Source organism: Pseudophryne corroboree, chromosome 3, assembly GCF_028390025.1.
Source record: "Pseudophryne corroboree isolate aPseCor3 chromosome 3, aPseCor3.hap2, whole genome shotgun sequence".
Lineage (NCBI taxonomy): Eukaryota > Metazoa > Chordata > Amphibia > Anura > Myobatrachidae > Pseudophryne > Pseudophryne corroboree.
In genome coordinates this window covers 106,547,268-106,561,646 of record NC_086446.1, presented here as the reverse complement: position 1 = coordinate 106,561,646, position 14,379 = coordinate 106,547,268, and the positions used below count along the sequence as shown (strand labels likewise).

General features: G+C 43.9%; 1 protein-coding gene across 2 annotated transcripts in view; it reads right to left on the bottom strand.

Moving 5' to 3' along the window:
- Window positions 1–14,379, bottom strand: part of SSH3 (slingshot protein phosphatase 3) — a 55,630-nt gene that overhangs the window by 26,414 nt on the left and 14,837 nt on the right. For both annotated transcript variants that reach the window (XM_063958382.1, XM_063958383.1), the window contains exons 4-11: window positions 14,011–14,129; window positions 12,987–13,058; window positions 12,827–12,892; window positions 12,551–12,739; window positions 10,766–10,847; window positions 10,519–10,647; window positions 6,898–6,944; window positions 6,120–6,266 (exon numbers count right to left, since the gene is read on the bottom strand). In XM_063958382.1, the coding sequence (XP_063814452.1) occupies window positions 6,120–6,266; window positions 6,898–6,944; window positions 10,519–10,647; window positions 10,766–10,847; window positions 12,551–12,739; window positions 12,827–12,892; window positions 12,987–13,058; window positions 14,011–14,129 (851 nt within the window). The remainder of the gene's footprint in view (window positions 1–6,119; window positions 6,267–6,897; window positions 6,945–10,518; window positions 10,648–10,765; window positions 10,848–12,550; window positions 12,740–12,826; window positions 12,893–12,986; window positions 13,059–14,010; window positions 14,130–14,379) is intronic.

Sequence of the window (14,379 nt, the reverse complement as noted above, 5' to 3'; positions counted from 1 at the left end):
TGAATGGCCTGATCTTGAAGAAGATATGAGGTCTAGTTCATCTCCAAACAAGGCCTCTCCTGAGAATGGTAGGCCTTCCACGCCTTTCCTGGAGTCCACGTCAGCAGTCCACATTGGCGTAGCCATAAGCCCCTGCGTGCTGACACTGCCATAGCGGTGGTGCGTGCATTAAGCAAGCCTCTCTCTTTTATGGCTTCCACCATAAAGTTCGCAGAGTCCTGTATATGCTGTAGGAGTAAAACAACATCCCCCCCTAGACAAGGAATCTAACCCCTCAATTAGGTTACCTGACCATTTAGCAATGGCTTTTGTGATTCACGCACATGCAATAGTGGGTCTCTGGGCCACCCCAGCAGCTGTGTACAATGATTTGAGTGTAGTCTCAATTTTACAATCAGCAGTGTCTTTTAGGGAGGCTGCACCAGGGACAGGCAATACAATCTTTCGTGACAGCCTAGAGACTGATGCGTCCACTATCGGTGGATTTCCCATTTTTTCCTATTCTCCAGAGAAAAAGGAAAAGATGAGAGCAACCTTTTAGGGATTTTAAATTTCTTATCAGGATTAACCCACGGTACTTCAAACAGGGTATACAATTCCTTTGACACAGGAAAAAAAGTGACTGAGGACTTATTTTTTACATTAAAATAAGATTCCTCACACTCCTCTGACACCTTATTAGGAATCTGCAGAACATCTCTGATAGCCTCTATAAGAGCCTTTATTCCCTGTGACAGAGTAGCATCCCCCCCTCAAAATCCACCTCACCCTCCTCCGTGTCTGACCCGTCAGAATCAGACTGCAGGATTTGGGTCAGAGATCGTTTTTGCGGACAAATGGGAGGGGATTGAGACGCTGGTTTGGGGACTGAGTCTCTATTTATAAACTCATCCACAGTCTGTCTTAAGTATTGCGTCTCTTTCTCATTGCGGGATAATTTAGTAGAAATATTGGAGATCATTCATTTAATAGAATTAACCCACTCCGGGTCAGCCCTGCTATTATGGGAAGGTGCACTGCCCTGAGTACCCAGTAGTGAGCGCCCTGGTGAAGAGGAACACTCCACTCTACAAGAAACACACTCTTTGCCTGACATAATGTAAATGTGACAGCACACACACACACACACACACACACAGTAAAAGGTTAAGCACAATTAACCCACAAAGAGCCCTTCAGGGAGAGACAGTTATTTGGAGCCAGCCCCCACCGCGCCCTTATCGCTAATGCTGACTAAGTACCCTGACAGGGAACTTAGTACACTAATAATCGCTCCCCCCCTGCTATGACCCCTGGTACCACTGAGGTAAATTGGAGTCACTCTTGAGGAGCTGCGCGTCCCTGTCCTGTCAGCATCTGTGTTCACTGCAGAGGGAAAATGGCGCTGGTGAGCTGCTGGATCCGCTCATAGTGAAGGCCCCGCCCCCTCAATGGCGCGCGGTCTTCCCGCTTTTTTATACTGGCTGAGTTAATCTGGTGTTTAAAATGGAGAGAAAACCGTTTTAGGGCTGATTTTGCCAGTGTACATTGTACTGAGATGCAGCTGTGTACCGTGTCTGGAGACGCATTCCGCCCTGGTTAGAAGTCATGCATCTCCATACCCTCATGCCGCCATAATGGCCGTCGCCCCGCTAACCGAGACGCCGGCTTAGTACTCACCACTCTTCATTCTTCTGGCTCCGTTAGGGGGGGCGGCGTGCTGCGGGAATGTACGCTCGCCGTGGTGGGGCTTGCAAATAGTTCCCTCAGGAGCTCAGTGTCCTGTTAGCGGGGAACAGGACCATTAACCCCCAAGAGGTTAGGCCGTTTTCCCCCCTAAGTCCCACGTAACAGGCAGGCTGGTGCCATCCAGCCCTACCTGAAAATAACAAATATATAAAATAAATGCAGAAAACTCTTCAGGAGCTTCCATAAGCGTGACCGGCTCCTCTGGGCACATTTTCTAAACCAAGTCTGGTAGGAGGGGCATAGAGGGAGGAGCCAGCCCACACTATCAAATTCTTAAAGTGCCCATGGCTCCTAGAGGACCCATCTATACCCCATGGTACTAAACGGAACTGCAGTATCCCCTAGGGCGTAAGAGAAAACTACGTCATTAATTGTTGAGATTTTATTTATTAGCAAAACACTGTCTAAAACATATTTAATTTGTCCTTTAAGGCTTATGGCACAAAAAGCATCCATGTACTGGTCAAAGCGGATTGGACCAATTTTAGGTAAAGCGTTCATATGGCTTTGGTTTACATAAAAAAAAAAAAAGTGAATGGTAGGGAGGGCAGGACATAGGGCAACAGAAACAAACACGATGCACAACAGCCAGCAAAGCAAAACCAAGGACAAACCCTGTTGAGGAATGGGGCAGGCAGCAGACAAGAGCAAGTCCTGGTAGCGGGCAGAAGTCAAAATCAGGAAAGCAGGATGCAGGAAGAGTGGACAGGAAAGTGGTGGTACTTGTATCCGTAACCTCCTTCACAGGAAGCAGGGTTGATACAGTCAATCAAAATTAACAGTGATGAGAATGTCCAAGCAGAACTGAGAAAATGAAGAACAGAAAAGTGAGCAGAGATTAATTGTGTATCATTCAAAATGGCAATATCCTAAGCTTTACATACAAGTCCACTATACTGAATGGACTGTAATACAGGATGACTTGTACTGCCTAATTATTACTTTGACCTTCACAGCATCCAAAACACGCGTTTAGGTGATACACTCCCACTAGTGTTGTCCTGCAGCAGCTTCAGGGTATGGAGCCATCCTACAGCTAGCACTAGCACCATGTCGTCATGGAAACAGCTATCTCGTTTTATAAGTGACGTTCTGTACCCATCATCGGCTCCAAGTGCACCCACACTTGTACACAAAGGCAACTCATACTCAACACAACACAGAATCTGTGCCTTTAATACATCTTAAAATAAGGTTTTATTTTTATTTTAGTTTTTTTAAATAGATAAATAAAAAATGACCTTGGAATTTTTGTATTTCATGCAAAGTTAAAATACAAAAAAAAAAAGTGGAGCTCACACTTGACTCCCTATGAGAGAGATACCTGGGTTCCATTCCAGAAGAGGACAGATGGGAGGAGATGAGAGATTAACTAGTAGCGCCATTTCCACTTTAATGATGGAAACTGTCTAGAAAATACAGGTGCTATTACACTGCAGATAGATTATGCAAGATGTTCCTTATTTCTGATTCTGGATGCTGGAGGCAAAGCCGTTCCTAGACATAAGCCATATACTGTACAGGACTGCCTAGGGCACCATTGACCCAGACAGGCGCCCAACAGGCAATGCTCGGTTGTGGGATTGGCTGCAATTTAAGGTGCACCAGCTAAAATCTTGCTTAGGCCACAAATTTGATCAGGGCCAGTCCTCATCTTGGGTAACATACAGCTCTTTTTTAATTCAATGCTTCGAACTCCTGTACAAAAAATACCCCTAGATATTTCTCCTGTGTTGCCTTTCCCCAGAATTTAAACACACAACAAAAATCCTAATTCGGTTCTCAAAGTCATATTACAGTCCATGTTTAAAGGATATCCTTTTTTTCACTGAGCCACAACCTTAACCTCTTTGCTGCGTAGGACAAGCCACCGTGATCACCAATTCACCCAGCGCAATGACAAAACAAAAACAAAAAAACATTTCATGGATAGGGGAGGTGGTATGAAACCCAACTCTTCCCCTTCTAGTGTCAATTAAAAAAAGTGATCATTTAATAGAGTAGATAACAAAAAAAGTTGGAGATATAAACTTAACCAGCGCTCCTTAGTATTTGCACCTTGATAAAGACCCCAATCAGGGGTAGAAACGCGCCGGTGAGGAGGCGTTCCAGTCTCATCCAGCGGTGAAACTACCTAACAACAGGCATAGTGACGGGTTATTTTAAAACGGAGGGACAATATATGGAACCAAGTGAATATACATTCTACTAAAGAGCGCTGGTTAAGTTATATCTCCAACTTTTTTTTGTTATTTGCACTATTGGTGAAGGGTGGAGGACACCTTCAAGGAGTATTTAACTGACAGGCTGCACCTGTTTGCGCACAGAGTCACTTTTCGTTAAATATCATTTTCATTTAATAGAGTAGGTTGCCTAGTTTAAAAATCAGGCTCCAGTATTATTCCTACACATAGGAAGCGGTTAAATCAAGAGGGCACACATAGTTAAATCAAGATGGCAAAAATAAGAAAAATAAATACATTTATTTCAAGTGTAGATTTTCTTTTTATGATATGGAAAAGGTTGATTACTGGTAAAACAAAAACCACAAAAGTATTTCTTTTAAGACAAAAAGGGGGAGATTCAAATGTTTGAAAAGTCAGTTGGGAGTCTGTATATTCCTATCTAGTAGACAGGAAAAACAGACACCCAACCGACTTTTCAAACATTTGAATTCCACCCATAGTATTTTCTGAAATACCATAAGTGTTTTGGGGGTAAAAAAACCCAGCAAAGTATAAATTTGTGTAGACGCTGCATAAAAATAAATAAAAAAATCAGTGATACGGATGCTAGAATGTGGCCAGAGCAAATCTGAAAACATTGCCTCTGCACAGGGGTAAAAAAAAAAAAAAAACCTTCAGCAGCGAGAGGGTTAAGTTACTATAATGTAATAAATTATCCCACTATCAATAATATTGAGAGCGGGGCTCTGGGAGAAGATAAAGGCATTATAGGGAGTGATTACAATAAACGCTGGATGGTAAATTCTGCAAATCAATTTATCATTAAATGAAAATGTATTACTCCCTATACAGGAACACTCTACATTTACCCTTTAATGCTTACATTACACAAACATAAAGGGAAGAATGCTGACATTACACAAACATAAAGGGAAGAAGTAGGATAGAACCGGCGTTATGCTAAGCACACAACCACTCTTTGCTCCTGGACTTTATGGAAGGATGACATAAAACGAGTTGGGTATGGGTGACCGGCGGTTGGGATCCCGGGAGTAGAATGCAGGCGGGAGGGATGAGCACATTGAAGCCCCTTGCGGGCTGGCTGGCGAGCTGCGATTCCCTCTCTATGAGGTTATATTTAGGCTTCCTTGGGCATGGTTAAGGTAATGGGGGTAGCGCTAGCATACTTACCTGACCACCTGTCGGGATGCTATCCCGTATCACACCTATTTTAGCTTAATGTCCTTTTAATATGGCGTTTTGTACAACTCCTGATTAAACAGCTCTTTGCACTGTGCTGTAATCACACAACAGAAAGTCTGGAGTACACACAGAAGTCTTTACACTATTCAAATACAAACAGCATTGGCTTAAGACCTGCAAATGCTTTGGAATATGTCATAGACATGTGATACTGTGCAGCCTCCAGCATCTGAAGGCAGAGCAAATATACAGCTGTGTAATTCACTCATCTACATTATGGCAAAATATTCTCACAAGTTTTGCAAGACTGGCTTTTTTTTTCTTCTTAAATGAGCGCCGTATGTATTTAGCTTTGCATATATTTTCAGCAACATTTAGATTCAACTATTACTAGATAAGCTGTATAAACATAAGGCAACGTCAGCATGTGATAGCGTTGCATCCTGGGATATCAGGACAAATATGGCTGCCACAAGATAAGAGCAAGCTGTCCGTTTTACATTTTGACAATGCACCGAATTTTAGGTTAAGAAGCAGTGTAAGGGTCTATTCTCACAAAGGGAAAGTTAATAAAAGTAATAAAAGCCAGGAAGTACAAAAGCATACCTTGCCATAGCTACACAGCCATTTAGAGCCCAGGGGGCACATTCCAGCAGCTGAGCTGACTGTAAATGTAAACATTATAGAAGTATAAGTAAAGTAAACTTGGGGACAAACACAGGAGTTTTATAGGCACGGTGCCACCAGTCAGTACTTCAGGCCAAATTTAATTTAGCATAAGACTACCGAGACTGCACTGCATGAAGACAAAGAGTCACAAACAGGACGACGAACAATGTAAAACAATATAACACACACAAAAAAATAATAATAATAATATAGATAGATTAGATAGATAGAGATATATATATATATATATATATATATACACACACACACACACACACACACACACACACTGCAATTTTTTTTTTTTTTAGAGCAGCCAGGGTGAAGACCTACTTGGCAGAGGAGATGAAGTTATACGTCTCCTTCCAATACTGCAGTAGGTTTGTGCTCTCCTCATCCAGGACTCGGATATTTAGGTACTTAAATGTCTCAGGAAAGAAGTTATCGATCTCTCGGGTGACGTTCAGTATGTGTGTGACCCTGAGTATGTAGTGGGGGAAAAAAATACATTAATATTGCAGAAAATTCTATATGAACTACTCTACTCTCATAGTGTACATTATAAAGATATTATAAGTCACCAGGGCTACAAAAGTGCCAAATTCTTTTAATTTGGGTAAGGCACAAGGGAGAGCGTGGGTTACAGAGACGGAGGAGGGGGTGATTAGTGGCCCCTAATGTGGGTTTGTTAGGGATCAGGGGTCTATTTACTATGCTTGGATGGAGATAAAGTACCAGCCAATCAGCTCCTAACTGCCATGTCAGAGGCTGGGTTTGAAAAATGACAGTTAGGAGCTGCTTGGCTGGTACATTATCTCCATCCACTTTACCTCCATCCAAGGCTTAGTAAATAGACCTTAAACTGTAACCTCCATTGGGGAAGAGTTCCCCTGGTGTGAATGACAGTGGATGTGTAATATGGAGGCGATACACAAATAAACAAGAATACTTTTTGACGTAATGACATTGCAAAGCAGCAGTTACGTTGTTGTGTACTTTCTTTGTCGGAGTTTATACATGTGGTATGTTGTGTACATGTATTAATTCCAGCTGTGTACTGTACTGTAATTGACTAGACATGATAAAAGATTCTACGCTGATGGGATCTTACTTGTTCTTCTGAAGCTCTTCCAAATTGGAGGCATTCCACTCTGACCCCTGCAATGAATAAGCAAAATAGACAACATGGAAGTTTCAGTGAGTAGGAACAAACCAAGACCCCGCCCCCTCCCCAAAAGCGCCCTCTAGTGGTCGACCTGCTTTAATGACAGAATGTACTGTACAGACAGAACTGCCAGAAATTTACAACAGTAAAAGTCTTGGGGGTTAACTCATGTGGTTTCTAATCTAATACGCATTTGACAGTGGAAAGGAAGAGAGATGGAAGCCATCGGAGCAGTGTATACTATGCAAGTTCACATCCCTCCTCCCCTCCACTGTGCAAATAGGTACAGATAAGAAGCAACACTCATGTGCACAAGCCTGTATTCTGTCATTTCTAATATTTATAGCATACGCTCGTGTTTACATACATGTTCTTGTGAGATGTTTGGTTTGCTTATGTGGCCAGGACAATATTTTGTGCTGGAGTCTATTTTAAGGTGCAACCTGATCGTCGACACCACTTAGGTCAACGCCAATTGGTCAACACCTGAAATAGGTCGACATGGAAAAAGGTAGACATGAGTTTTTTTATGTTTTTTTGGTTTCGTTTTCTCCGTAATGTGACCGGGAACCCCAATTAGTGCACCGTTTACCCTCACATGGTTAGCTTTGCTCGCCATGCTTCGGGCAAGGTGCCTCGCTACGCTACCTCTGCGCTTGGAACAGGTTACCGTTCCCAATTGTAGTCCACATGGATCGTACAGTATGAAAAAGTTCAAAAAATGAAAGAAAAAAAAAAGTGAAAACTTTTTCCATGTCGACCTATTTCAGGTGTTGACCTAAGGCGTGTCGACCAATTGGTGTCGACCTGGAGTCAGGATACCGAGTGTGCTGATCACGTGGGAGTCTCTGATCTGTCCTATGTGACTGGGTAAGCGAGGCAGGGATACAAATGATACGGGCTGTGACATGGTAGGAGCAGTGGAATGGAGGCAACCACGAAGCCACAGACTGAGAGTTACATAGCGGAAGAACAAGAGTACTCCAACAGCACAAATACTGGTGCAGGAAACCCGCCCTTTAAGTTATTATATTCCACCTGAAACATGGCATAAGCTCACAGCAGTTCAGATGTCATTGTTAACACATGCTCTACCACTGGGTGAGCAGACTTCTCCTCCTAGGACTCACACACCAGATGGGAACCAGCGCATAACAACTGTGAGCTTATGCAGTGGAACTGGAGAGGTCAGTGACCACTTGGTTCTGTTTTGGCATAATAAGCACAACTGCGAGTGATGGAAACCACACAAGGAATGGAGACGGCTGTGAAAGTCACACATAGCTTGTATACTTCTTGAAATAGACTCATAAGCACTGAACAGAATCCGGTGGAATCATGTAGCACTCTTCATGACGAACACCTTCCTGTTCATGCAGGAGAGAATCTGCTTCTCACTCTACACTCTGAGGGGGTCATTCCGAGTTGTTCGTAGCTGTGCTAAATTTAGCACAGCTACGATCATTTACACTGACATGCGGGGGGACGCCCTGCACAGGGCTAGCCCGCCCCGCATGTCAGTGCCGCCCCCCACCCCACCCCCCAGAAGTACAAAGGCATCGCACAGCAGCGATGCCTTTGCACTTCAAGAGTAGCTCATCGCTCCCCGGGCCGCAGCAGCTGCGGAGCGGGGAGCGGAGCGATGATCCCCGCAGCAGCTGCGGCCCGTGGAGCGATGATCCCCGCACGGTCTGGCCACGCCTGCGCTGGCCAGACCGCCCTCTCCTGCCCATCGACCGCCTCTGCCTGCCGATCAGGCAGAGGCGATCGTAGCGGAGCGATGGGCGGCCATGCACCGGCGCATACGCGGTTCTGACCTGACCACTACGCTGTGAAAAACTGCAGAGTGCGATCGGGTCAGAATGACCCCCTAAGACCGAAACACAGCAGTTTGAAGAGAAGTCTGTGCTGGCCGGGAAGTTGCTAAAGGTCATCCTCATGTTCTTCAAGCCAAGGCTAAACATTACTGGCTGTGTGAATGGGGGCATTGTTATCTTGAAAAACTGCATCATTGTTGGGAAATGTCTGGACCATGGGGTGCACCTGCTTGCCTAAAATATCCACAGTCACTGGCGGCAATTTAGTGCTTGAGAGTATTAACAGCAGCAGCAGAATACAGAGATATGGCTGCCCAAGCCATCACAGGTCCAACTACATGGTTCACAGCTAGAACCAGGCATTCAGGAATATAGATTTCCTTGGGAGTTGGTCACATGTGAACTTGCCCAGATGTAGGAAACATTGTGCAGGGTCACACCTTGGGCCATATTATGTTTCCAAGCATCACTCGTCCAGGATTTACAATCCTGCAATATTTATTGTATGGTAACTGCAGCTCTACCATAGACGGATAGATTTACAAAGCTCTCATTCAGTTGTTTTCATGGAAACAGGTTTTCAACATAACTACTGCAGTAGTTCTACAGTTAGTAGGCTCAATCCCTGTCAACGTCCGGTTTTGGTTTGCGGTCGCTGTTCCTCTTAGCCATTTATGTTTTTGCATGCTCCTGACTTTGGATATTGCTGCTCTGGGTAAAATCGACAAAAACAGTTGTTGTGACAGATGCTCCACCTAGCCGCACACCAACAATCATCCCACGTGGAAAATCTGATGGGTCTCCAATTTTACATCCCACAATCTGTAAAGCACTGACACTGGAACTGCACATCATACACAAGGAAATGGTAGATCAGGACACCAAATGTTCTTGCAGTGTAGACAATACAAGCAGTTCAAATCCCTACACTGTCCATTTGTTTTATGTCCGACCATCCCCCTTCCCCCACAGCCAGCCATGATTTCCAGAATCACAGGTGAATGTGTCACAATATTTTTCGGCCATGATGCTCTTTTTATAAGGGATCTGGCAAACATGTATGTTGGGGAGGCCTGTAAGCACCGTTAAGGACCAGTGGTTGGTAGTTCTAGAACATAAGAGGGAACTGATATAGGAATTCAAAACGATTTTCAAATCCCTGGCCCCAGCAAACCTTCTGCCCAGTATGCTGGGATTACCACTGCCTCTCTGCTATTCTTGATAACGTGGATCTGTGTATTTTCATCTTCTCTCCGTCTAATGCATGCGGAACAGTGAGAAACAGGTACGCAAAACTCGCACCTTCTTTCTGGTCTAATGTTCAGTCCTTAAAACTAGCTACTCAGAAGCAGTAAATCTGTGAAATGCCGTCAGAAATTAATAAAATAAGTACCTGTTCCTTATCAGGAGCATGGAAGCTGCTATATATCCTGTATCAGCCTATAACTATCAGACTACGCGCAACTTTCTGGTAGCAGTTATATTTGTTGGTTTATAACAATAATTTCCATAATAGCCCTTTTATCTGGGACACCTATGATTTACACAGGTCCCATGGCTGGCTAAATTCCAGCCTACATTTCCCCTGGTTTTAATTAGCCACAGAACCTGTGTCAATCATAGGTGTTCCAACTTAAAGGGATATCATGGCAAGCCCATATATATATATAACCCATCCTAAGAGAATCTGCTGATCATACGCAAACAACACAATCAACATGACAGTACACAACAAAATGCACCACAGTACCAGATAAAGATAAGAGAAGATCTCAGAGGGCCGGTCCATCTGAGCCAGGATCATGATCATCTCGTTATCGATGAACTCTGTGTAGTCCTGCAGAGCACAGTGAGTGTGCTGTTCCAGCGCGTTCCGAACCTGCAGAGCATAGACCAGATATGAAGACAAAAATAGAAGAAAGGAGGACGGAGCAGGAAAGAAAGAAAATAAATGTGAATTTGTCACCTACACCTGCGGGAATCCTCCAGCTCCTTACCTGCTTAGATGTAATGTTCTCAAGATCACTCTCCCTCAAGATATCTCGCAATTTTTTTCGGATTATTTTCTCTGTCTCTTCTCTGTGCGACAGACAGTAAATAGCATAAACTTTGCAACAGCGCACTTATAATGGGAAAGACAGTGCTAAATAATAGTACATCAAACAATAACAAAGATAATAAAGTAAAACAAAGCAACAACAAAAACAAAAGTAGGAGAAAAAAAGTATTAACCATAATCTATCAAAAACACTTCAAGCTGGTGTAACACACCAACATTTAGTTGTAACATCCTCCCATCCCCCATCATTGTGGTGTCTAACATCAGGACTATGAGGATGTATGTGCTCTGTACGTTGTCATTTACACTCTGCGTGCCTGTGCGTCCTCTCTGGTGTCATCTCCTCCCCATCACTTTCCCTACGGGAGGAGGCACAGATTTAAGTCAATGGGGAAAGACTATGGTAGTAAGTCAGGTAATGCCTGCATTCCCTACATAGCGTAATGCCCTGCAAAATTAATTCAATACGTTAAAAGCACATTATTAGGAGATGAATATGCTTTTACTGGTTTGTGTGACAACATAAAACTTCTCAATGGCAAGTTACACAATAGAAAACACAGGAATTTAGGGTGACGTGACATCTACTGCAAACAGTCATCTGGAAGCATAAAATTATATGTACTGTCTTTAGATCACTTCACACATCCATATATACAGTGATGTACTCCCTTTGTATGTGCCCTGGAGAGCTTCATACAGAGAGCCAGATCAGAAAAGAAACAACTATCTAATAAAATTATATATATATATATATATATATATATATATATTCACAGAGAGAGAGAGAGAGATGATTTCCATTAACTCCTCGAGTGGTGACTTTTTTGAAGTTGGTCACACCTCCCAGGGTGGGTTTTGTTTTTTTTTAACCTGCGCCTTGCCAGGGGTTTTATGCGCGTTGCCAGGAGTTTCATGCACTGTGTCATGCTTTTTATGCACGGATCCATGCTTGTTGCCACGGGGAATGCTGGTTGCCTAGGGGTAGCTAGAGATGGCCATCGATTCAAAATCATCGATGGTCTATGACCGATGTCAAATACTTTTATAATTGATGGGGAGAACTAGATGGTTTCCCGCCATCGTTAATTCATTGATAACGAATTGTGGGTTGTTGTTTTTTTCAAAGCGTCAGGGCACGCCCACCAAGCCACTTCCCCTGGTTCGCCCGCATTATTACTGCAAAGCAGGCATGACCATCGATGTGTAAAACTATCGATGGATCCATTCCAGTTGGTTTTACACCATCAAGGTTATCCATCGATGGTCACCATCATGACGTTGGCAATCCCTAGGGGCAGCATTTGAAATCCTCTCCTACCTTGTACTCCGCTCGGCTGGCAGAGTTTTGCGGAATAACGCAATTGCGTCATGACGTCACGACAAGATCGCGTCATTCTTCAACAGTCCACTAGCCGAGCGGAGTGCAAGGAGGAGGGAGGGGGAGCAGTGCCATGCACCGGAAAATTTCTGGGGTAGCCAGTCTGCACAGCGCAGCTGGCCCCGGAAATTTTCCAGGCATACCGCTGAAGCAGTTAAGGGGAGGTGTATCAAGCCTTGGAAAGAGATATAGACAGTTTCACTTTAACAACTAGATAGATAATTAACAGAAGCTAATTGGTATCTTTTGGCAAATTCTCCAATGTATCTCCCCCCTCCCCCAGTCATTGTGCTACTGTTTATCCTAGCTCTGTAATAGACCATTGCAATCCTTTCCGCTGACCTCTCTGGGGTGGTGGGATCTCTCCATGTAGATGTGATGTCTGGCGTGGCTGTCCATGCACTAACACATCCGGGGGGTGAGCATTTATGATCCTGGTAATACACAAGCCCAGGATGGAGACTGCTGCCCAGGATGTAGATGTTTGTCTCTGCAGCCTCACAAGCTTTGTGGAGCTTCTGTAGCAGCGACCTACAACAGTTAGAAAGCTATTACCAAAAACACAAAACATAGCAGCGGGTAACACACAAGTTGGAAACAACTTTATGTACAACTTACCACATAGTTTGAACAGATATAGGTTTAAATGCCCTGACATCCATCCCACATGTAACACTGAATCCCCTGTAAGAAAAAAAAAAAAAAAACCATAACGGAGGATTAATTACCCAGAGGTGAGGGTAACTGACGGACTGCCCGAAACAGCCGGAACACTCACCCATCTCCATCTATGAAGACCTGCGTGTTACTCCACACTGGGAGAACAGTACCTATAGTGCAGCCATTAGACCTGTACAAACACAAAAGCGCACGGGTAATTAGAGGCTACAAACCTTGACTGGATTTCTCACAGCAGACTCACACTTATTCCAAACCCTTCCCTTACTGATTATTAATCAATGCTAACCAGTTTTAAAAGGAAAATCCTCTTTCACGTTGTGACGCCCTAAGCAGAAGGAAGTGTATGTGCGGGCAGAGCCATGTTCTTCGGAGCCAGTCATGTACCTTTTAGCGTAACCTTGAAGGCGCCATACAGTGCCCAATGACTGTAAAATGTGTAAGAGTACAACCCAAGCTCCTAGGCCGTGTGATGTCAAATCAACGTTACAACAAGCAGGGAAGCACAGCTTATTGCCATGTTTAAGCACAGAAATTCCTTTATTTAAATTCCTCACAACAATTTATTAGAGAACTATAGTCTATGTATAAGAACTATAGTCTATAAGTGTAATTTTATATTTTATTTTCACATGAAAGTACTGCAGAATAATTGAGCGTATGTTTTACAACACGGCACACTTACACTAATTAGAAAAACCATGTTACTAAAATACCATCAGATCTAATGGACAAACTACACAATCCTGGTGTTATAGTCACATCAGGTGCTCAATATACCTTGCAGGTTAATCCAACCCACAGCTGACAGGTCACATGATCAGGCTGGCACACTTACATCTGACAGCATAGGCAGCAGAGCACAGTGCGCCAGGCTTTCGGAACCCCAGGAAAGAGACTTTTCAATCACTGAATTATCAGCTTTGGCTGGAATTATACCATAAGGTGGTGCCTGATGGAAAGACGCTCCTGCCTAATAACAGTCCCTGCTGCTAATGAAAGTATGATGTATAAAATGAAGGCAGATTTTATAGAAACATTTCTCACGGCTTATTCATCAGCGTGTACATGCCCAGCGTCTCACTAAGCTGCACTTTATTAGCAGTCTCGTAACAAAGTCTTACCCGCTGTGAGGAAAGTCCACACCCAGCAGAACAGTTTGTTCCTCGTTGGCTCTTCCCGAGCAGGAAACCACCAGCAGATATCTGGTTAGACATGACCGGACTGGCTCCAGACGGACAGCCTGGTGGGAGAGATAACCACTACTTCAGCTGCCAGGGAGAACACAGCACAGCCCTATAGGTGATTACGTGGTTCTGTATATGCCCCTATGTGTGCGGCTGTCAGTGACTGTGGTACCATAGGGAAATTAGGCTGCAAGTTCCACTTGGGCAGGGGCTGATATGAATAAGCAGCACTGCCTTCCTTCTATGTTGGAGTTCTGGCAGGGAAGGTTCAGAACATACAGACACGACTGCAGACCTGCACACTTA